Consider the following 25,206-nt stretch of genomic DNA (forward strand, 5'->3'; position numbering starts at 1 on the left):
GACGGCGGAAAGACACTCTTGGTGGAGTGGGGAGGATTTCATGAAGGATGGATCTCATTTCAGGGCAGGATTTGAGGAAGTCGTATCCCTGCTGGAGAGCCACATTCAGAATCTGATCCAGTCCCGGAAAGTATCCTGTCACAAGTGGGGCACTTTTGGGGTTCTTCTGTGGAAGGTTCCGGGTTTGAGGAGATGAGGATGTGGCTCTGGTTATTTGCTTCTGTACCAGGTCGGGAGGGTAGTTACGGGATGCAAAAGCTGTTTTCAGGTTGTTGGTGTAATGGTTCAAGGATTCCGGACTGGAGCAGATTCGTTTGCCACGAAGACCTAGGCTGTAGGGAAGGGACCGTTTGATGTGGAATGGGTGGCAGCTGTCATAATGGAGGTACTGTTGCTTGTTGGTGGGTTTAATGTGGACGGACGTGTGAAGCTGGCCATTGGACAGGTGGAGGTCAACGTCAAGGAAAGTGGCTTGGGATTTGGAGTAGGACCAGGTGAATCTGATGGAACCAAAGGAGTTGAGGTTGGAGAGGAAATTCTGGAGTTCTTCTTCACTGTGAGTCCAGATCACGAAAATGTCATCAATAAATCTGTACCAAACTTCGGGTTGGCAGGCCTGGGTAACCAGGAAGGCTTCCTCTAAGCGACCCATGAATAGGTTGGCATACGAGGGGGCCATCCTGGTACCCATGGCTGTTCCCTTTAATTGTTGGTATGTCTGGCCTTCAAAAGTGAAGAAGTTGTGGGTCAGGATGAAGCTGGCTAAGGTAATGAGGAGAGAGGTTTTAGGTAGGGCGGCAGGTGATCGGCGTGAAAGGAAGTGCTCCATCGCAGCGAGGCCCTGGACATGCGGAATATACGACTTCCTCAAATCCTGCCCTGAAATGAGATCCATCCTTCATGAAATCCTCCCCACTCCACCAAGAGTGTCTTTCCGCCGTCCACCTAACCTTCGCAACCTCTTAGTTCATCCCTATGAAATCCCCAAACCACCTTCCCTACCCTCTGGCTCCTACCCCTGTAACCGCCCCCGGTGTAAAACCTGTCCCATGCACCCTCCCACCACCACCTATTCCAGTCCTGTAACCCGGAAGGTGTACACGATCAAAGGCAGAGCCACGTGTGAAAGCACCCACGTGATTTACCAACTGACCTGCCTACACTGTGAAGCGTTCTATGTGGGAATGACCAGCAACAAACTGTCCATTCGCATGAATGGACACAGGCAGACAGTGTTTGTTGGTAATGAGGATCACCCTGTGGCTAAACATGCCTTGGTGCACGGCCAGCACATCTTGGCACAGTGTTACACTGTCCGGGTTATCTGGATACTTCCCACTAACACCAACCTGTCAGAACTCCGGAGATGGGAACTTGCCCTTCAGCATATCCTTTCTTCTCGCTATCCGCCAGGCCTCAATCTCCGCTAATTTCTAATTTCAATTTGCCGCCGCTCATACCTCACCTGTCTTTCAACTTCATCTTTGCCTCTGTACATCCGCCCCGACTGACATCTCTGCCCAAACTCTTTGCCTTTACAAATGTCTGCTTGTGTCTGTGTATGTGTGGATGGATATGTGTGTGTGTGCGAGTGTATACCTGTCCTTTTTTCCCCCTAAGGTAAGTCTTTCCGCTCCCGGGATTGGAATGACTCCTTACCCTCTCCCTTAAAACTCATATCCTTTTGTCTTTCCTTCTCCTTCCCTCTTTCCTGACGAGGCAACCATTGGTTGCGAAAGCTAGAATTTTGTGTGTATGTTTGTGTTTGTTTGTGTGTCTATCGACCTGCCAGCGCTTTTGTTTGGTAAGTTTCATCATCTTTCTTTTTAGATATATTTTTCCCACGTGGAATATTTCCCTCTATTATATTCATATCATTAATTTGAAGCCAACAATCACGTTTGTTATTGTTATCGTTATTGTTATTGTCACTGTTACATTTCGAAGTCTTTTCTGTCGTCTTATTTCCTCCTTCTGTTTTTGCCAGCAGTTTCACTTTCTATTCACCTTCTCCTTTTTTACCGTATTCCAGTATACAATTTTATCCCGTCGATATACACTCAATAATACGTAATAATACGTAAATCACTTCGAAACCATAACCAAAAAATTTTTTTTTTTTCCGCTTTGCTGCTATAAAATCCACCGTTTCCAGTCCACAAACAGTTCCTTTTAGCTATTAAACAACCCTTTCGGCAGTTTTAATAACTTTTGCTTTATTTCCATTTCCGTTTTTCTCACATCACCGATCATTTTTAGCCGCTTCCCACAGGTTTTAACGTCATTATTTCTTCATCAAACAATTGTTAGCTTCATTTCCATAATCTGCCACCACCAAACCACTCCTTTTAATACATCCTCACGTAGTTTTTTCGAAATTTTCCCGAATTTCTCCACCCTTTAACGTGTTTTGGCGGCAACACAACCACCTAACCTTTATGCACATCATTATCTACCTACACAAGTTCACCACAGGATCAACATAGCCCAGCCCTAACCAACCCTTTTTCGCCTTTTTTCACACCAGATCTCCATTTGCTTTCCAATTTTACCTTTATCTCTCCCCATATATTTTTTCATATTTATTTTCATTTTCATTTCAGCCTCGTGCTCCACTTTCCACCTTCTAGTACCATGTCACCCTCACAACACCTTCACAACGACCCCATTAAGTTTTATTTACATTCCCTCCGCAAACATGCCTTCGCCCTAGCCAGATTACACTCCCATATTTTATTTTCTCAGGCTTGTCTGACATTTGGCATCACCCCCAAAGGCCTCACACTTAAAGTTCCCATCTCTGGCTGCAACCCTTCTTTCCATCAGTCCCTATACCAGTTCCAAACCAAACAATCCATTGCCCTCACCCACCTAATCCTTCACCTACACATCCACTCAGCCAATCAACGCGCCCATCAACTCCTATCCTTTATAAAAATCCTCAATCTTTCCTCTCCCACATCCACACCTGTTGTTCAGAGCATCCTCCTACAGGCCAACCGCAAATTAGAGCAGCATGCCACCCTCCACCTTAAAAAACTATCCAATCTCCTGGTTTCCCACCTCCGGAAAGGCAACTCACTCACCCTTCACAACCTTTCCAGCAAACCTCAACCTCCTCTCATTGCACACAAACCCAGTCTCTCCCATCTGCTCAATCTCCCACTTCCAGCTCCACTCCCTCCAAAACCTCAAAATTCCAATCAACGCAATCTGGAACCACAACACCCCAATTCAGTAGTTAACCTTTCCTCCAAACCTCTCTCCCAATCCGAAACCTCTGTCCTATCCAAAGGCCTCACCTTCAGCCCCACTCCCAGATTTAACCAAACAGCCCTCGTCAAAGATTTACTGTCCTACACCCGTACTCTCTGCTGGAAATATCACTTTGCCACGAAGAAAAATGATCCTAATCCTACTCCTAATGATCCAACTCCCCAAGACACTATCCAAATTGAACCATGCCTGGAACAGTTCCGTCCTCCGTCACAGCGGGACCCACCTCCTCTTCCTCAAAATCACCCTCTCCTAACCTTCCAGGAATTTCTGACTTCCAGCCTTGCCTCTCAATCCTTCTTAAAAAACCTTAATCCTACTCCCAACATCACCACTGCTGAAGCCCAGGCTATCCGTGATCTGAAGGCTGACCGATCCATCGTCATTCTTCCGGCGGACAAGGGTTCCACAACTGTGGTACTTGATCGTCGGGAGTATGTGGCTGAGGGACTGCGTCAGCTTTCAGACAACACTACTTACAAAGTTTGCCAAGGCAATCCCATTCCTGATGTCCAGGCGGAGCTTCAAGGAATCCTCAGAACCTTAGGCCCCCTACAAAACCTTTCACCCGACTCCATCAACCTCCTGACCCCACCAACACCCCGCACCCCTACCTTCTACCTTCTTCCCAAAATTCACAAACCCAATCATCCCGGCCGTCCCATTGTAGCTGGTTACCAAGCCCCCACCGAACGCATCTCTGCCTACGTACATCAACACCTTCAACCCATTACATGCAGTCTCCCATCCTTCATCAAAGACACCAACCACTTTCTCAAACGCCTGGAATCCCTACCCAGTCTGTTACCCGCGGAAACCATCCTTGTAACCATTGATGCCACTTCCTTATACACAAATATTCCGCATGTCCAGGGCCTCGCTGCGATGGAGCACTTCCTTTCACGCCGATCACCTGCCGCCCTACCTAAAACCTCTTTCCTCATTACCTTAGCCAGCTTCATCCTGACCCACAACTTCTTCACTTTTGAAGGCCAGACATACCAACAATTAAAGGGAACAGCCATGGGTACCAGGATGGCCCCCTCGTATGCCAACCTATTCATGGGTCGCTTAGAGGAAGCCTTCCTGGTTACCCAGGCCTGCCAACCCGAAGTTTGGTACAGATTTATTGATGACATTTTCGTGATCTGGACTCACAGTGAAGAAGAACTCCAGAATTTCCTCTCCAACCTTAACTCCTTTGGTTCCATCAGATTCACCTGGTCCTACTCCAAATCCCATGCCACTTTCCTTTACGTTGACCTCCACCTGTCCAATGGCCAGCTTCACACGTCCGTCCACATTAAACCCACCAACAAGCAACAGTACCTCCATTATGACAGCTGCCACCCATTCCACATCAAACGGTCCCTTCCCTACAGCCTAGGTCTTCGTGGCAAACGAACCTGCTCCAGTCCGGAATCCTTGAACCATTACACCAACAACCTGAAAACAGCTTTTGCATCCCGTAACTACCCTCCCGACCTGGTACAGAAGCAAATAACCAGAGCCACATCCTCATCTCCTCAAACCCGGAACCTTCCACAGAAGAACCCCAAAAGTGCCCCACTTGTGACAGGATACTTTCCGGGACTGGATCAGATTCTGAATGTGGCTCTCCAGCAGGGATACGACTTCCTCAAATCCTGCCCTGAAATGCTTCATGAAATCCTCCCCACTCCACCAAGAGTGTCTTTCCGCCGTCCACCTAACCTTCGCAACCTCTTAGTTCATCCCTATGAAATCCCCAAACCACCTTCCCTACCCTCTGGCTCCTACCCCTGTAACCGCCCCCGGTGTAAAACCTGTCCCATGCACCCTCCCACCACCACCTATTCCAGTCCTGTAACCCGGAAGGTGTACACGATCAAAGGCAGAGCCACGTGTGAAAGCACCCACGTGATTTACCAACTGACCTGCCTACACTGTGAAGCGTTCTATGTGGGAATGACCAGCAACAAACTGTCCATTCGCATGAATGGACACAGGCAGACAGTGTTTGTTGGTAATGAGGATCACCCTGTGGCTAAACATGCCTTGGTGCACGGCCAGCACATCTTGGCACAGTGTTACACTGTCCGGGTTATCTGGATACTTCCCACTAACACCAACCTGTCAGAACTCCGGAGATGGGAACTTGCCCTTCAGCATATCCTTTCTTCTCGCTATCCGCCAGGCCTCAATCTCCGCTAATTTCTAATTTCAATTTGCCGCCGCTCATACCTCACCTGTCTTTCAACTTCATCTTTGCCTCTGTACATCCGCCCCGACTGACATCTCTGCCCAAACTCTTTGCCTTTACAAATGTCTGCTTGTGTCTGTGTATGTGTGGATGGATATGTGTGTGTGTGCGAGTGTATACCTGTCCTTTTTTCCCCCTAAGGTAAGTCTTTCCGCTCCCGGGATTGGAATGACTCCTTACCCTCTCCCTTAAAACCCATATCCTTTTGTCTTTCCTTCTCCTTCCCTCTTTCCTGACGAGGCAACCATTGGTTGCGAAAGCTAGAATTTTGTGTGTATGTGTTTGTTTGTGTGTCTATCGACCTGCCAGCGCTTTTGTTTGGTAAATTTCATCATCTTTCTTTTTTTATATATATATATATATATATATATATATATATATATATATATATATATATATATATAAAAAATCTCCCCCTCCCTCTCTAATAAATTTTCCAGTATTTTGAAACACTGTGTTTTATTCATTAGATCTTCCCATATTAAATGTTCAGTAAACAAATGAACTTTGACAAATGCTTAAATGTGTGTGAAATCTTATGGGACTTAACTGCTAAGGTCATCAGTCCCTAAGCTTACACACTACTTAACCTAAATTATCCTAAGGACAAACACACACACCCATGCCCGGGGGAGGGCTCGAACCTCCGCTGGGACCAGCCACACAGTCCACGACTGCAGCGCCTTAGACCACTCGGCTAATCCCGTGCGGCGAACTTTGACAGTTGAGAGATTTGTTGCCCTTGTGATCAGTGTAATGTTTACTTGCTACAAGGCAAACAACATTTTGGTACAAGTTGTCAAATGGATTTGGTTATTACAGATGTTGAATTTATACAATTTTCATGTCATTTAGCTTTGTTTTACAACTACAGCTACAGTTATATTCAACTTGAAACTTAAAAATAATTTGTAATTATTTCTGAATCATAATGGGTAAAAACTCATTAAATATTTTATGTGAAGAAATATTTACGTTACATCGTGCAGGCAACAAAGAAGCTGTGTGATTCAAAAATCTTATCACACAACAGCCCAAGTGCATAATAATTATATGTACACATTGGACACATGAAATTAATCTTGTTTCATCTTGCATTCTCTGACAGTTGGTAACAGTGATGATGAATGCAGTGTAACTCGTGGATAGTGCCGAACTCATAAACTGTATTTTTATGGGAAAAAGCTTCAGTGCTTCCCCATGGTACAGTAAAAGAACAGCACTTACTTTTCATTAGTAAAGTAAAACATAGAAAGTTTTTTAACCAGAATAATGTTGAACTAATTGTGCAACAGAAATTGCCACAATCACTTTAATTATGGCATAGACTACGCAAAACCTTGACTATTTGATAAACTAATGAAGACAAAATGTGGAAAAAATGCACAATAGGGTATTGGATGATTGATGCTTAAGGTATATGAAAATAGGTGACATCATAGGTGTATCAAAGAGTATGATGAATTTAATATCAAGAACTAACTATGAGAAAACTAATGTATTTAGCCGATTACGAGATGAGGTTTTTTCCCAAATTCCTCATTTGAAACATAAACTATTGCTGCTGAGGTTAAAATTTTTAAGGTGTTTAATAGAGAAAGTAGGGGTCGTCTTTTCATTGATAGATGAAGCTTTGGCTATTCAGGTCACATGCAGATTTATTTTGAAGGATTTGGAAAGTTTGGCCTGGGCAAATGGTACTTGCTTTTGAACAGGCTCATGATTTCCCCAATACACTGAAATGCTTGACACTGTGTAGATGTTGTTCAAACAGCCATATGACATTTGACCTGTGCAGCATGGGTGCAATGGATATGCAAGAAACTATGGACTAGCATTATGACTGTCTATTTCTACGATTAAAATTTGACAATTTTGTGTGACACAGGAGGAAAAGCACCAAATTTTGCCATTTTACAAAATCTTGTTGTATTTGAACAGATTTGCAATAAAAATTCTCATACATGTACGGATACTGTGTGAAAACTTACATTAATGCTGCTCGTAAGTAAAAGTAACATTCAAAAGTGAAAAAAGGTTGTGCTTCAAAAAACAGTAACTGATTCTGAACTTGGATCAATATTTTATTTGATTATGATAGACTGTAAAGATTTACTAAGTGGGCTGCAAAAAAGAAATTTGGCTGTTTTCACTTATTAGAATACCAGATAAAAATGTTACCAGCTTTTATTCAGCTTTAGAACATGATGGTGACATTCAGATAAAACAAGAAGGAAAATTAATCCCGAATGAAATTTCTAACAAACAAAATAAATTGTATTAAGCTGTAATTGTGAGAATATATTAGTGACAACAAGACTCTTTGTGGAGGTAGTACAAACAGACATCATTAGATGGAGGGATGAGCAAAGTTCGAGAATTGGACTGACTTGTGGTTGCAATCTGTTATTTATGTATTAGTTGCAATCTGTTATTTATGTATTAGTTGCCTTTATTACATATATTTTACATATATATTACATATAAGCATAGCACAACGGAAGGGTTGGAGGGGTGACAGGTGATACCAATTTGACTGAGAACTAGATGAGTGAGGGAGGGGAGTAGTGAGCGGGCAGCAAATCACATCATGTTGCCAACCATGGGAACCTATACCGTATACTTAGGATTTTTAGGAACATCTACTACTTTGAAACTGCAGTTTGCCTGACTGCATCCATATGTAGTTGAAATGACTTTAAAATTGGACAAATACTCAGCAATAGTATTCATTTCTGCAGGAGGCCATAAAGTTGTAGATGGGGGCAAATGGCATACTTCCATGTTTCATGCTATAGTGTTGTTGATGTTCATTGGGACATGACAGGATCAAAAGGGGGTATGCGAACTGTTGGTCCTATGCAGCCAATGAAAGAGTGGTGGGCGGATGATATGTTTGGAAGCAAGAGACATTGTAACATTCTCACATTAGTATAAAAGTGAAATTTGATATGTATTTGGATAAAAACAGCTGTGTTTTCAAGATTCCACAGTAGTCCAACCGCACAAATCCAACCATATTCAGAAGAAACGGCCAAATATTTATGACAATGAAGATATAAATTTCACAACTGTGCTATTAGGATGGTGATTAAAAGTAGTGATACCATAAATGACAGGATTATTAAATGAAAAATGTAGAAAAGGAAACAGTCCACAAATTAATGCAAACTGATTCTTCTTGTTTGTTTTATTTCTCCTTGCATTATCAAAATATAAAAAGTAAATGTCGTATATTTAGAATAGGCATAATGTTAACTTTTTAGGCAGATGTTGTGTGTCAATAAAACTGTTTGTAAGTTTGATGAGTCAAAATATGTTAAAAATAAATTTTTCTCAAGAAGCCTCTTGGAGGGGAAAAAAAGGGGGGGGGGGGGGGCATCTTATAATCAGGGTCATCTTGTTCTCAGGTAAATATGGTATATGCAGGTAAATACAGTATGTGCAAGATGAGTACTGCATCTGCAATTGTGAATATCAGTTTTTCTAAAAAGAAAATAATGGATTTTTGCTGATATGGATGAGAGATGCACCCTCGTCTTCATGCTATTAATGAAATGGCAACAGTAGTGAGTAGAAGGCAGTGCTTGTTCACGAAAAAAAGGTGAAGTGTAATTCGTGTGCCCGATAGGAAGGCCAGCGTTTTCTCAGATGTGAATGGATTTACCTTATTCAGTATTTTGCAATGTTTAAAACAGTAACTTACAAATACAGCCCAAATTTTTCTGGAATAAGTGGCTAATAAATAATGAGGGAAAAACTGTGGAGTGCAAAAGAAAAAGCCTCTTTTGTCAGAAAAATACTTGTGTGTGCAAAATATGCTTTTGCAATGTGGAAAACTGCTTTGAAGTATGAATTGTTCAAAGATGACCTCTAGTCACCTGACTAGATTCCCTCTGACTTTCCTTATTAAGGCCAAAGATATTTGTGAATGAAGAAAAAAAGTGTCAGATGAAGAGGTCATAAGAACTGTGTGTGAACATTTTACTGACCTTACAGAATTGCCCTTCATGATTTGAAGCTACTAATTGAGAAAACACCAAAGTGCATTGATCTCAAAATCAAATGATGGAAAATCCAGGAAGGAATGTAACAATATTAGAGAAGGAAAGTTGCTGCTCACTGTATAGTGGAGATGCTGACAATAGACACACGTACACCAACACACACAAACTCACGTAGCTCGCATACATGAATGTGGTTTCAGCTGTCCAAGGTTGCAGGTGTGTGTGTGTGTGTGTGTGTGTGTGTGTGTGTGCATGTGCGTGTGTGTGTGTGGGCGCGCGCACGCGTGTGTGTGCGCGCGTGCACATTGTTGACAAAGACCTTAATGGCTGAAAGCTGTAATTGTGTGAATCTTTCCGCATCTCTGTTATATGGTGAGTAGCAACTTTCCTTTTCTAATATTGATCTCAAAATCAGCTGTTTTCTGCCAGGATAAAAACATTTCAATGTGCCTTTGTGACCAATATAATCCACATTTTGTCTGTCTTCCAAGGAAATTAACGATGACAATGAAAATAGAATATTTCTTTTTAATGCATTCTTTTCACCAAACCATTGTAAAATAACTGTTTATCCTCCTGTAAGAGAATATTTTGGGAAGTGTTGTCTGTAGTAATGTGTGCATTTTGGTGACACTAAAGATGTGTTTTCATAAAATGAAATAATATATTATTTGCGTTCATGTTATTTGTAACTTCCTCCTTCATTCAGGGAGCAGTGGAATTAAACTAAGAATACTAAATCTGTAACTAAAAATGTGATGCTAAATCCAGAAAGAAATATAAATATCTGTATCATCTCACTGGAAAGTCTGAGATGGAGTAACAATTATGAAAAGGATAGATGGCTTATCATCACACAGAGGAGGTACTGAGTTGCAGACAGGCACAATGAAAAGACTGCTAAACATTTAAGCTTTTTGATAAAAAAAGTCCTTCTTAGGGAATAGAGAACACACACACACACACACACACACACACACACACACACACACACACACGTCTTGGAAACTGATTGACGTTTTCTATGTTCTTGTCTTCTGTGCATTGCCTCCTTTGTTAGGTCTTCTAACATGTTTCAAAAAAGGTTTGATATTAAGATATTCACATGTATAGTTGGACATTTTAGACAATTCACACTATGTTATAGAAATTCCTTGCTCTTGTCTTACGAAAATAACAGTACAGTTTCTTTGAGTTTTTTTTGAAAATAAAACAAGAATTAATTATGATTATTCAAGTCTCTGAAAAAGATTCTGGACTGTACATCTTGCTTTATTGTTTCAGTTTTGGCACTCTGTCGTTTGAGTCAGCAAATAATGATACGTATCAGATGTCTTACTTCTCACCATCGTTGCTCCCTGCAACAACTCTTACTGAAGCGAATGATCAGAAGAGTCTTGCCAAACGCGTGAGCAACCTGCGTGCCCATGTAGGGGTATGTTTATCATATTAATTACTTATTATGTAACTGCAGCACAGAGGATATTAAATACTGTACAGCTGGAGAGTATTGTTGGCAGAGTTTCATTTGTGCAACATGGTGTGTGGTAAGATTCAGTAAGTGACCTGCAGGTCTCAATATTTATGTAAATTTTTGTATTTATAAAGTTTAACTTTGAAGCTGCTGTGGTTGCAAATAAAACGCTGTGTCCAAAAAATGAAATTGGTTCCTCCCTGTTTACTTTAAAAATAAGACTGAGACAGCTGCTTTATTAGGAAAATGTAGTCTTATTATTTCTGTATTTAATTGATAATGATATGACAGCTTCATGTACAGGGTGTTTCACAATTCCTATTAAAGGCTTCTAGAGGTTGTGGTGGGAACTTGGTAATAAAGTTTTGATAAGGAACCTATGTCCAGAAGTGTACCGTTTGGATATAAAATAAGCTTGAAAATCTGATCACTCAAAAAATTACCTACTCCATGGTATGTGCATAAACTGAGAAGAAGGTGCTGTCATCAGTCCGTAGACATAATGTACCCTCTGTTTACAGTCACTGCATCAGCATTCTGCTCACGTGACTTCATTATTGAGAAGTAAGAAAGACCAAGATGGATGAATGCACGTTGAAGAGTACACAGAGGAGTAATTTCATGTGAATTCACCCAGTGGCCGTTGCCCTTATATCACACATTTTTCTGAAAATTTGGTGTAAGAATGTACATAATGAGTTATGGTTAAAATATTTTTTCTGGAATTTTTTGGCCAAAATTGTAATTAGGAGACCATTTTGAAATGGGGGGCCCCTTTTACCAAGAATCAATTTTATTGAATTTGGTGTCGATGGAAAGTAAAAGAATAGAGCTGTAATAAAAAACAATTACTAAATTGCTGTGTCTGAGCAATAAATGTTTGAAAATTTGTAATTAATGTAATTTCTCACCATTTTTTGCAAATTTCAGGAATTTTTTTTTCAGCAGAATCACAAGTTTCAGCTTCTGAATTTTTGTTTCAAATAATTCCTACTGCCATACTTTTCAACATAAAAAGAATAATCAAAAGGGTGTTTGTCCTCTGTTGTTAGATCATATACTTTTTCAATAGTGCTGTAATAATTAATTGCTTCAAATAGCTAATCAACAATACAAACACAGGTTGTGTGTGTTAGGTTTTCGTGTGTCTGTGCACTTTATGTATCTGAAGGACTTTTTTCGTCTTGATTTTGTTCTTCTTACATAAGCAGCCATTCTGTCTGGTAATTAGAGAACAAGAAAAAGTTTCAAACCATCCAGTTCTTTTCTGCGTCATGTGTCTGAAGAAACTGGTAGTGCTGAATGTACAGACTGTAATATTTTAATGCAAAAACTTAAAGAGCAGTTCAGCAGAAGTTATGTTAAAGAGAAATTACAAATACTTACCTTAGCACCAGCTTTTTGGAGTAAAGAAAAAAATCCAAATTTTTTTTAACACTACCGAATACATGGTAAAGAAATCGAGGGTATTGCTAAAAGATGATGCTATTTTGTCAAAAGGGAGTTATAAAGTGGGAAACGGAATAGGTAAGAATGTGGAAATACGTGTCCAGAATTTTTTACTGCGAAGATGATATAAGTTGCATTTCTGCTAATAAAAAAGACTCTGTCTGTCCCTTCAGAAAATGGCAGAAGAGTGTATAAGACAAAAAGACTAATTTTACATAATCTGAAAGATGTATATGTAGCTTTCAGAGAAAAATACCCTGAAGATAAAATTGGTTTTAATAAATTTTGTGAACTTAGGCCAAAAGAATGTGTTGCTGTAAACAGTCGTGGAATACATAACATATCTGTATGCATGTATCACCAAAATGTAAAACTGTTAATGCATGCTGCAAATGTGAAAGAACTGTACACTGATCTTGTACAGAAACATGTTTGCAATCTGGAAAATGAGGAGGGCATGCTGCATTGCTGTTCTTGGTGTCCTGATGAATATGAACTGCGCAATTTTTAAATGGAGCTGGAGTCCGTACAAGATTGTGAAAATGTTGTATTCAAGCAGTGGATGCAAACTGATCGACCTACACTGGAGACAGTAATGAAGACGATCGATGAATTTGTAGAGTATCTCGTGCAAAAACTTCAAAACTTAACACATCATTATGTATCAAAATCTCAAGAGTCACTACTTCTTATCAAGCAAAGAAACCCTCTCTGCTACTACAAGCATAATCATATTGGATTTTGCAGAGAACTATATCTGTTTGCTTCGGGATGCTGCACAAGGATTTTACTGGTAGAACATTCAAGTCACCCTTCATCCTTTTGTGGTGTACTTTAAAACAGACAATTGCATTAGGTCAATGTCATGGCGTTGTATAAGTGACTGTGTGCAGCATGATACAAACACATTTTATGTTTTCCAGAAAACTGCTCTCACTTATGTATTGGAACAATTACCACACATCCACCACTTCAGTGATGGCAGTTCTGCACAATACAAAAACTTTAAGAATTTTTTAAATTTGTGCCATCACAGCAAGATTATGGAGTAACTGCAGAATGGAATTTTTTTGCCACTAGTCATGGCAAAAATGCATGTGATAGAGTTGGTGGTACTATTAAACGTTTAGCAACAAGAGCAAGTTTACAGCGTCCATATGACAGTCACATTTTAAGTCCAAAAGATCTGTTTATATTTGCCAAAACTTACGTTCCAGGAATAGAAACCTTTTATGTTACAACAGAGGAGATAACAAAGTTCACAAACATGTTACAAAAACAACATGAGGCTGGTTCTACCATTCCTGGGACAAGAGTAAATCACTTTTTCAAACCACTGAATGAAAACATGTTGTTGATGAAGAGTGTTTTGTTATCTACTAAATTCATTCAAGTTTCTCATGGAATTCTAAACACTGCCTCTAACACAATTAAAGAAGAAACATTTGTTGCAGCTATCTCTGATAACCAGTGGTGGCTTAGAAAAATTCTAGAGATAAGTGAAGAACACAGAGATGCAAAAGTCAAGTTCATGACTCCAAGTGGCCCTTCCTCAAGTTATTCGTGGCCACTTCACACTGATGTTTGCTGGATACCTTATGAAAACATTTTAATGACTTTGACTGCTCCTAGTACAAGCACAAGTACTGGTCGTTTATATACTCTTGAATCAGACATAATATTGTCCATTGAAAACTTGTTCGACAGAATCAATGCTTTTTAGAATTGTATGAATGTGTTTTATAAGAACTGATCATCATTTGTGACCACTGGGTAAGAGTCACAAAATGAAACGTGTATATTATTATTTTTGTTCTTCTGTTTTAAATGATTAAACAAAACAAATACCCTTCTGATTTATTGATGTTAAAATGTATGACAATAGGAATTCTTTGATACAAAATTTAAAATGGTGCACTGTTGCAGCATTTTTATAGTTTAGTGATATAGTTGGTCCTTTTATCTTTCTAATGACACCAAATTGAATAAAATTGATTTATAAATAAGGGAGTTATAGTAGTTAAAAACTTTCAACCTACCTTTCGCGCTGACGTCAGATGGAGAAAATGCTAGACTTTTCAAAATAGCCCCCTTTCTACAGTTTTGATCTAAAAAATCCAAAAAAAATTATTTTATCACTTTCTATTTATGTACTTTCTTACACCAAATTTTTACAAATATCTGTGACATGATTTCAACGAGATTTCTTTATTTTGGGTGATTTTAAATGAAATGAGCCAGAGGTGTTGATCATTTACAGTAAAGCTGGACTAATGGGAGAGCTTCACAACACTTGTATTGATGACGTTTGCAGTACCCTCAGTCCTTCATATACAATTTTTGTCTGAATACAACGTCTGTGAGAAACTAAAACTTATGCAGGTGGGAGGCTGGACTGTGGCGCTCATGGAATACGCCATACTGTCAGCTTTGAAGAAGACATCCTATATCAAACAATGGAAAATCTAGTGTGGAATATAACAATAGTATGAAAAAGAGAGAGAGGGTAGATGCCGAGTCGCAAATAGGCACAACAAAAAGACTGTTACAAAATGAGCTTTCAACCAACAAGTCTTTTTTTGAAAAAGGAACACACACACACACACACACACACACACACACACACACACACACACACACACACACACACACTCACTTGGTGTGTGGGCTGAAACAGGGTTCACTCTTGACTCAAGAGACAAATTGCTGAACAACTAGAATGAGAAGTAACTATTCCAAGGTCAGGAAATACGATGGCAACTGGAATGGTGCCTTCACACCACGTTCAAATGATGCCCAACGGTATAGGATGATAAGCGAGCAGTTGGTGTCGTGTGGTTCTCTGGCTGTGATTGCAGAAAGACTTTTATATATTACGTGTAAACTTTTAACCTATTGGCAATAAATGAGATACAGTGTGTAATTGTATCTGCAGCAATTTGTTGGAAACGTGTGATATGTGTATTCTTTGTACAAGAACAGAAGAAATTACTGGCCAAGAAGACTCTATGTGCTGAATGTATTTAAACATAACCAGTTTTTATTGAATTTACTTTATGTCCTTTATTAGTATTGTTTCTAATTTTTGGAAGTTAAAAAATTAAAGTTCTAGAATACATTGTTCTATTCCTTGTTTTCTAAATTTTAGGAAGAACATGAAAGTTTTTGTATTCATTATAAGTTATATTTGTTTCAGCAATTGATTAGTCGGAAGGAGACACCTCTCCAGCAAAGTAAACCAGTCTTCAGTCAGTCTGGGAATACAAGCAATGCGTCAAACATTGTCGCAGCAACGAGTCCAACTGTTGCATCTGCTCTTCAACCGGGTCAGAATGTGCGAAGGAGTTCCAGACTATTTAGTAATAGCTACTCTGTAAAGGTAATTAACCAATTAGATAATTTTGAAAATTATGCACTTCCACAAAACTTTAAGTAGAAATTATTTAACCTTATTGATTGCTTAGCAAATACATGAGTGCCATGATAATTGCTGTAGAATTGAAAACATTTGCACACTGTACTGTTCTAACAAAATGGTTTCAGCGTGAGAATTCTGATAAAGCTTACGATGTAGGATAGCATTTTTGTTTCTGATTGAAAGAAGTGCATGTCATATTCATTTTAGCACTTGGGGTACATTTGTTGTTATGCTTCTAGAAGAGTGAGTCACCTAAAGAAAACTGCTGTGTTTCAGTTGAATCTATCCAGTATTTAAAGTGCAATGATGTAATAGAACAACTTAGTGCAGTATCATGTAACACTATGAAGTGATTGCAGCTGTAAATGTAAAACAATGCACATAAATAGATTAAAAGACCTAGTACTGTTTGTTTATATTTTTGCTGGTAATAGGAAGCAGTAATAACAATGAAATACCTTGGAATAACCATCCCTTGTGACCTGAATAGGACTCACCTCATGAAACTAACTGTACAAAAAGAAGCATAATTAATGCAGGAAAAAAGTGGCAGTGTGTCCTGTAACCTACCAGCCTGTTTCCCCTTCCTGCACACATGCTCCCATTCCCCCCACCTGCACTGCCCTATCACTCTTCCCAATCTGCTTCTTTTATGTCTATCCCACACCAGCACTCTCTTTCCGTCTCCCTCCTGCATATGCACTCCTGTACCCCCAACACACACACACACTCTTGTACCCCATCCCACACATGTACACCCTCACTCATACATGCACTCTCTCGCACACTCCCCTCCACACGTGTGCTCCCTCACACCTCTCAGACATGAGCACTCAATTGCAGCACACTACAACACCTGCACTCCCTCACTCACCTGCAAACACACCATTGCAAACTGCACACTCCTCTGTACTCAGTCATTCAGGTGCACTCTTGCACAACCCCCTCAGTCTTCCACTCTCGTGCTTCCTTGTCCTACCTGCTCTCTTACACCCACATCAGATGTGCACTCTCCTGGCACCACTCCAGTCCCGTCCACCATCCTACCTGCACGAACATGCACCTGCCTCCGATAACTGCAGTGTCTGTGTGCTCCCCTTGCCCCTCAACACCATTTATATATCACAATTTTTTTCTTTAAGTAACATATAGTGGAGATGTATCGGATTCGTCAGTGCTTTCAAAATGAAATGCTATGACTGAAATACTGGAATAGTTGAACAGTTTGTCAAGAAAAGTACACTTAAGTTATTACTCCATACACATTAGTTACTACCTCTCCATGTTACCACTATTCAGCCTTAACCATTATCTAATTTTTCTGGATAAGTTGACTAATCACTCTTCTTAAAATTCTGCTGCTGGACATTGTAGCATCTTAAAGTTGGAACCAAGTTCTTCATGTGCATGGAAACATGAACATTACTTGGATCCAAGCATGAATTCTAGGGAAGATGTTCAGAAACATCTGTCTTGAACTTCTTACAATAATTCTTAGGTCAAACAGTGCATGAGTGTACTGCCAGTTCATTAGTGTCTAACGGGCAAAATATTTCGGTGATCAGACATGTCACCACTGTCAGGTGTGCTGACGAACTCAGCTCCTGAGTGCACGCAGCCAAGTAATACCCCTGTGACTGTGAGCTGCTCTGTCCGTGGCCACGTGCCTGCGGTCGTAGACACACTAGTGTTGATCCAAGTTCTTTGTTCATCCCAATCACCAGAGTGTTTTGTTTCCTGAGATTCTTCTTAATTAAGCTCAGTGCTGGTTCCCATGCTTTGCTAAGATTATAGATGCAATATCTGTTGATGAGATCATCTCTGGTGCAAATTTTAAGGCCCCTCTAACGACACTGTACCAGTATTTTGAAGACAGTGTCAAGATCCTGGTATGTTTGTACTCACATTTGTACTTCATCATGTGATTCTCAAACAGCACCCTGCGACCACTGACTGGTTGGGATACAGCAGTTGAATGTGCCTCTGATATTCTTAGAAACGATCTTTGACAGTGCGCGCACTCTGTGCAGTACATGTCTTCCCACACTGACATGGAATCTGGTATACGTAGTGATGGGGACAACCAACTGTTTTCAACAACCGAGTGGTCAGTTGATTGTTTTTTCCGTCACTCAGTTTTTTCAGTCTAATGAAGCAACAGAAAATAGTCTCTGTGGCCATATCAACTATATGAATGTTTTCACTCACTCATGTGGTTTGAGTGGTTTCATTCAATGTGAGACAACTGACTGACCCATATTTCTTCAGGTACACAAGCTATATGAATGTTCTCTCTCTCTCTCTCTCTCTCTCTCTCTCTCTCTCTCTCTCTCTCTCTCTCTCTCTCTCTCTCTCTCTCTCTCGGGGGGTATAGTGATTTCACTCCCATACTTTTTCACACTTTTCTGTGGGAGGAGAGTCATTGGGGTGGACGTGTGGCACCACTGCCATAGCCACTTCATGCTGCTGCTAGAGTCAGGGTTGCAGTCGACACGAGAAGGTGCCACTGTGGCTGCGGCGAGCACAGCACAGCGCAGCATTGCCGGGACCTGTGCTAGTGGTGACTGGCCTCAGCGCCACCTCCTCGCCCTGGCTGCCAACCCTGGCCATGGCAGCAGTAAGACGCTGATGTGGAGCATTCGGGATGCTCAGAGGCATTTTCCACTTGAAACTCAGTCAGTACACAAAACACCAACGGATTGTGCCAACTGTTTTCATTTGGTTGCCCCCGCGACCAATTTACCTAAAAAGAAATGAACGTATAATAATGTAACTGATACGTAAAGTTGCTACTGACTGATTTACTTGTTATCCTTGTAGTTGCTCATATACATAGACTGGTTTCATTCAAAAGAATGAATGAATAATTCTACCAATATGTAAAGCTACAATTGAATGAGTTGATTGTTTTCCAACAACCGACTGAATCTATTGTTTTCATTCAGTTGTCCCCAACACTAGGTATACGTTTGTCTTACGCAAACCAGGATCGTCTTTGATGCTTCCCAGTAATGCTTGTGTTTTATTGGACAGGCAAAAGACAGTTTTTACTCAGTATGTCAGATTTTTCCCAGTAGTGCACCAGTGTACAGTATAAAGGCAGGCTTGCCCCTCCTCTATGACTTCTTACATCTCCACACATTGTACGGTTGTGGTGGGGTGGAGAGCACGCTTCATTTGTCATTCTGGGTACCATTCTTCTTTGGAATAAAGTTGTGAGTGTTAGAGTTCTTTGTGCAGACACTCTGCATCTGAAATGGTGAGTGCCCTGTGTGGTAATGTGTTGGACACTATGAAATGGCTGTACACTTGTGGACTGTTCGCTCAACAAATATGCTGAGAGAAACTGAAGAACCATGGAATAATTCTTAGGTTTGTAGGGTAGTGTGTGACTGAGTATTGCCAGATGGATGGCCACTTCTGTCATGATGAACATTTGGAACATTCGTCTTTCAACCTTTAATGGCACACCACTTTCATTCAGTCTCCCCCCTCTGTCTGTCTCCCCCCTCTGTCTGTCTCCCCCCTCTGTCTGTCTGTCTCCCCCCTCTGTCTGTCTGTCTCCCCCCCTCTGTCTGTCTGTCTCCCCCCCTCTGTCTGTCTGTCTGTCTGTCTGTCTCCCCCCCTCTGTCTGTCTGTCTGTCTGTCTGTCTCCCCCCCTCTGTCTGTCTGTCTGTCTGTCTCCCCCCCTCTGTCTGTCTGTCTGTCTGTCTCCCCCCTCTGTCTGTCTGTCTCCCCCCCTCTGTCTGTCTGTCTGTCTCCCCCCCTCTGTCTGTCTGTCTGTCTCCCCCCCTCTGTCTCCCCCGCTCTGTCTGTCTGTCTGTCTCCCCCGCTCTGTCTGTCTGTCTGTCTCCCCTGCTCTGTCTGTCTGTCTGTCTCCCCTGCTCTGTCTGTCTGTCTGTCTGTCTGTCTGTCTCCCCCGCTCTGTCTGTCTGTCTCCCCCCCCCCCCCTTACAACTTCTGGCTCCTTTACCTCTCCCCCCCCCCTTAACCTATAAAAAGAAAAGATGAGAGGTTACTAATTCCTGGTATTGTAGCTTTGAGAAGGCAGTTTGTGATCAGAACGGTTTAATTATGATGTGGCATATTACAGCTGTGCTGTTAGAATATTTCATTCATTCACTCTTTAGTGATGAATTGTCCTTTTAAGTCTGTCAATATCTCTAAATTAATTTATCCTTCTTCCAGTAAATTAATCACCTAAAGGAAGAAATTGAGGTCATTCTGAAAATTCAGAACACACACATTTGAAAGTATACATAAATTTCTTGTTCACGACTTATAATTTTTGGCATCAAAATATGTCACCTTTTTGGTGATAACATTGTGTGTTTGTACTATTTGGCAAAGATGCCAAGTATTAGTATAAATTTGCTGTAAGTTAGAATAATGCAATGTTCTTATAAGGAGTTTAATATGTTAACCTTTAATTATTTTGCAGATTTGTCTGTGGAATGTTCTTTTTCTCATAACGTGCAATTTTATTTTTAGGAGAATAACAAGAGTCCTAATAGAACAAAATTTGTAACGCCGAAATCACCCTCGAGGAAAACAAAGTCTCGAATAGCAAAGGCAAATCTAAACAAAACTAGTTTTAGTGACATGAATGAACGAAATCGCAGTGAAAAGGAGAGGCAAGAAACAATCACATCGTCTGATAATAAATTAATTAGTAATAGTATATATGGATATAATTCTACTCAGCAAGTCTTCCAGCTTCAAAAGCAATCTGCAGGCAAGTGCATGGAGTTTCCTTCCAGATTTTGGTATCCAATGATGGTTTATATAATAAATTTTCATTAATCTGTGTGAAACTGTGATGTGTGCATAACACTTCGGAGATTATTGGACTGAGGAAACCGGCCGCTTAATATATCTCTCTCTCTCTCTCTCTCTCTCTCTCTCTCTCTCTCTCTCTCTCTGTGTGTGTGTGTGTGTGTGTGTGTGTGTGTGTGTGTGTGTGTGTGTGTGTGTGTGAGAGGGTTACCAGCACATTTGAAATTGATGTGTCTTCAAAAGTAATACACACTGAAAGGGCCAAGCTCCAAGATTATTTTACACATTTACTTTAGTTCTTTGATAGATTACATGGCAGATGACAAAAAGTATAATTATCTTCCCAAGAAAAAAAATACAAGTTGAGTTACTGAACAGTTTCTTGCTCTCGAGCTTCCAAAATTCATTGCACACTCAGTAAACTTGAACTATTTGTAGCAGAATTACAGCAACCTGTGAAATACAAGTGTGCTCACAAAATTACATTAATACAATCATATTGGCCCAGCCATTGACGATAGTCACTGTTATGTTCACTAATTTTTCTTTTGAAATAATTCTATAAATTTGCAGCGGAAGGCAGCACCAGTCGCGGGGGCAGGTCACAAGATGTCCATATATTGTTCTCAAACGAAATAGGTGGCTGGTGTGTCAAGAAAATCATGGTCTGATCAATACTCAGGCACAGTCGTCTTAACACAAAGCTGTGGCCCGAGTCTGGTCGCCAAAGCTTTAAGCAGCAGCAGCAGTAGCAGCAACAACAACCTGTTCTTGTACCACATTTTCTCAGTATTTCAGTTTGTAGTTATCAATGTCTTGGCTAGTAAACAGCATTATTCAGTATCTGTTTATCTTGTCCCGGTGAAATCATTCTGTATGTAAATGCTTTAAATTTCCTTTTTTTTAAAATACTGAACCTGTTTAATAGGAATGTCACTTGAGCTGATATCAACAAAATATTTCAGTAACTGATCGATCAAATCGTATCACTAATTGGAATGTAGCTACCAGGACATTCACTTTTTAAATGCTGCATAGTAAACTGATATCAAATCAGATTTTTCAGTATGTAACTCATAGTGAGCCTCTTAACTACAAATACGCTATGTTTGTAGATATTGCAGGAAAATAGCATAAATGTTTCATCTGCAAGTTTTCAAACTGAATAGCTTGAGAGTTTCAGAATGCAAAAGTGTCAAAGTCACTGTTTAATTCCAGGAACAACATTCCTTATAAATGCATTGTTACAAAATTCTATATATTTGATGTGAGGGGTTTGTTCAATGTGTTATGTCAAAGTCTATTGATGCCCCTTCAGGATCATGATAAGCAGTAAACTACTTTCAGGTAGTGGTGATATTTAAATTAGTAGGGAGCATTGAATCAATGTGAAAACCTTGTTATCCAAGTGTTTTTCTATTGTTTGCGGTGTACTATATTAACAGGGCAGGGCTGAGAAAGCAGAAATGTTTGATGACAAATTGTATCACCGACTACTTACTTCCTCTGGAAGATTTGGAGGTCTTAAGTTATACTTAACGGCTTTGTAAATTGTGTGAACAGTCCTAGATTCCTGTTAAATGCAGTCGCATATACTCATATTGCAGTGATCAGCATGTCAAACTGACATGCAGAGGACTCATGTTCAGTTCCTGGTATTGCTAGGGATTTTTCTTTGGTGAAAAGACTGGCTCCTCTCTGCTTAGTGATACAGATTTAGAAACTACTTAAATTAGAAGTAGCAGCTTCAATGCCCAGAAGGTAACAGTGGCGAGGAGAGGGGGATAATGACCCTGTGCTCTTCCGGGCCACTTCCAGATGCTGTCATGTGACAGAGAATGGCACAGTGGCAGTCCTGCGGGCACAATTGGAGAGATTTTAACTATAGACACAACTGAGGGTAGTGCAAGGGCAGAGGCATAATATTATATGTGCTTTCATATTCTACTTAAAATGTTTTTTTAATGTAAGTGTAAAATTTTGTATGTCTAGTTGTGAAACTTCCAGTAAATTGAAGATGAGTTTCAGACTAAGTTTTTGAATGTTCTTTAGTAAGCTAATTCTCCAGTATGTAGATATCCTTTCTTATGTTGCACACTGGAAAGTGCTGTTTTCATCTCAGGGTTCCCCTAGGAAACCTCCTTTTTGCAGAAAGGGGGGGGGAGGAGGAGGAGGAGGAGGAGGAGGAGGAGGAGGAGATGATTAGTAGTGCCAAATGATTACGACATATTACAAAGACAGTGTGCTCAATAGGTCTATAGTGATACTATCATCAATGATGTGGAACATACCACAGAAGTAAAAGTATTTATTACATATTAAGAAAAGAGCTGATGTGGTATGCTAATGCTTCTTTCATAAGTTAAACTGAGTAATTTATACATATTTTCACTGATAAAGTAATGTAAATTGTATCAAGTAAGTAAATTGTCTTATTTTTGTGCCTTTAAAGTTCAGATTAGCTTGGTTGCAAGTCCAACTCGAAATTTTCCTATAAATTGGGTCTTCTCCAGACCATGTGTCTTTGAATTGTACAATTCATTGTTGTTAAGATCAAAACATTCATAAAAAGTCTTTAGTTGGTTAACAAGAAATTATTACATTACAGTGCTATGTTGCCAAGAGCATATTGTCTTCAGACAGTGTTAAGAGTCTATTAAAGTATCCTGAGCTGCTGCTACTACAATTTACTCCGCCATAGTGCTGAAAATCTGCCCCCCCCCCCCCCCCCCCATCTGCCGTAGTTTCTCGTTGGGCATAGTCAATACTTGAGGACAATATCATAGTGAAGTGAGTTGATGGTAAAAATAAATTATTTTTAGACATTTGAGGAGGTGAAAAATGTGGGTGATTTTCACGCTTATAGTAAGATTTTAGTGCTTTTCACAAAACACCAGAAAAACCCCTTTCTGTTATCGACTTAGAAAATAAAGATATTCCTTACATTAATAATATGTATTGTGACAATGAATGTTGCGTTAAATAGTGAAGAGATAGGAGTGGCACATACACAAAGCAAAAGTTGTACGAATGTAAGACATTACACGATAAATTATTTCCTGTACCTTTGTTTTATTTGCACATGACAAACTCATTTGTGTGTCATGTATGTAATAATAGATTAGGATTGTTTTGTTATGACTGCGTCATATATTTTAATGTTCTGCTACGTTTAATAATTAATGTTGTGTGTTTATTTTGAGCTCTACAATAACTTTTGAATGTCTTCACAGGTATTCTGAAACATGTGGATATATAGTTTCAAATACAAAAGAACTACTTTCCTCTGAAATACACTATTCAGTGCATGGTAGAGAGCACTTTTCAATTTATACTGCCAATCAGTTATTGTTAGTCGTAGGTGGCATCTGTAAGAAGAAAAGTACAGGATGGTTCGAAAACACTTTAAAAATTTATCAAAATATGTAACAATTTATATCTAAAAAGAAAGATGATGAAACTTACCAAACAAAAGCGCTGGCAGGTCGATAGACACACAAACAAACACAAACATACACACAAAATTCTAGCTTTCGCAACCAATGGTTGCCTCGTCAGGAAAGAGGGAAGGAGAAGGAAAGACAAAAGGATATGGGTTTTAAGGGAGAGGGTAAGGAGTCATTCCAATCCTGGGAGCGGAAAGACTTACCTTAGGGGGAAAAAAGGACAGGTATACACTCGCACACACACACATATCCATCCACACATACACAGACACAAGCAGACATTTGTAAAGGCAAAGAGTTTGGGCAGAGATGTCAGTCGGGGCGGATGTACAGAGGCAAAGATGAAGTTGAAAGACAGGTGAGGTATGAGCGGCGGCAAATTGAAATTAGAAATTAGCAGAGATTGAGGCCTGGCGGATAGCGAGAAGAAAGGATATGCTGAAGGGCAAGTTCCCATCTCCGGAGTTCTGACAGGTTGGTGTTAGTGGGAAGTATCCAGATAACCCGGACGGTGTAACACTGTGCCAAGATGTGCTGGCCGTGCACCAAGGCATGTTTAGCCACAGGGTGATCCTCATTACCAACAAACACTGTCTGCCTGTGTCCATTCATGCGAATGGACAGTTTGTTGCTGGTCATTCCCACATAGAACGCTTCACAGTGTAGGCAGGTCAGTTGGTAAATCACGTGGGTGCTTTCACACGTGGCTCTGCCTTTGATCGTGTACACCTTCCGGGTTACAGGACTGGAATAGGTGGTGGTGGGAGGGTGCATGGCACAGGTTTTACACCGGGGGCGGTTACAGGGGTAGGAGCCAGAGGGTAGGGAAGGTGGTTTGGGGATTTCATAGGGATGAACTAAGAGGTTGCGAAGGTTAGGTGGACGGCGGAAAGACACTCTTGGTGGAGTGGGGAGGATTTCATGAAGGATGGATCTCATTTCAGGGCAGGATTTGAGGAAGTCGTATCCCTGCTGGAGAGCCACATTCAGAATCTGATCCAGTCCCGGAAAGTATCCTGTCACAAGTGGGGCACTTTTGGGGTTCTTCTGTGGAAGGTTCCGGGTTTGAGGAGATGAGGATGTGGCTCTGGTTATTTGCTTCTGTACCAGGTTGGGGA

General features: G+C 40.4%; 1 protein-coding gene across 1 annotated transcript in view; it reads left to right on the forward strand.

The window, feature by feature from the left end:
• The window catches only part of LOC124752849 (cell division cycle protein 27 homolog), a gene marked incomplete at its 3' end in the record, with an annotated part of 61,007 nt that extends 40,375 nt beyond the window's left edge, over positions 1-20,632 (forward strand). The window contains exons 3-5 of the mRNA XM_047249003.1: positions 10,810-10,960; positions 15,645-15,827; positions 20,358-20,632. Of these exons, the coding sequence (XP_047104959.1) occupies positions 10,810-10,960; positions 15,645-15,827; positions 20,358-20,632 (609 nt within the window). The remainder of the gene's footprint in view (positions 1-10,809; positions 10,961-15,644; positions 15,828-20,357) is intronic.
• Positions 20,633-25,206: the final 4,574 nt, after the last annotated feature.

Source organism: Schistocerca piceifrons, unplaced genomic scaffold, assembly GCF_021461385.2.
Source record: "Schistocerca piceifrons isolate TAMUIC-IGC-003096 unplaced genomic scaffold, iqSchPice1.1 HiC_scaffold_488, whole genome shotgun sequence".
NCBI classification, from domain to species: domain Eukaryota; kingdom Metazoa; phylum Arthropoda; class Insecta; order Orthoptera; family Acrididae; genus Schistocerca; species Schistocerca piceifrons.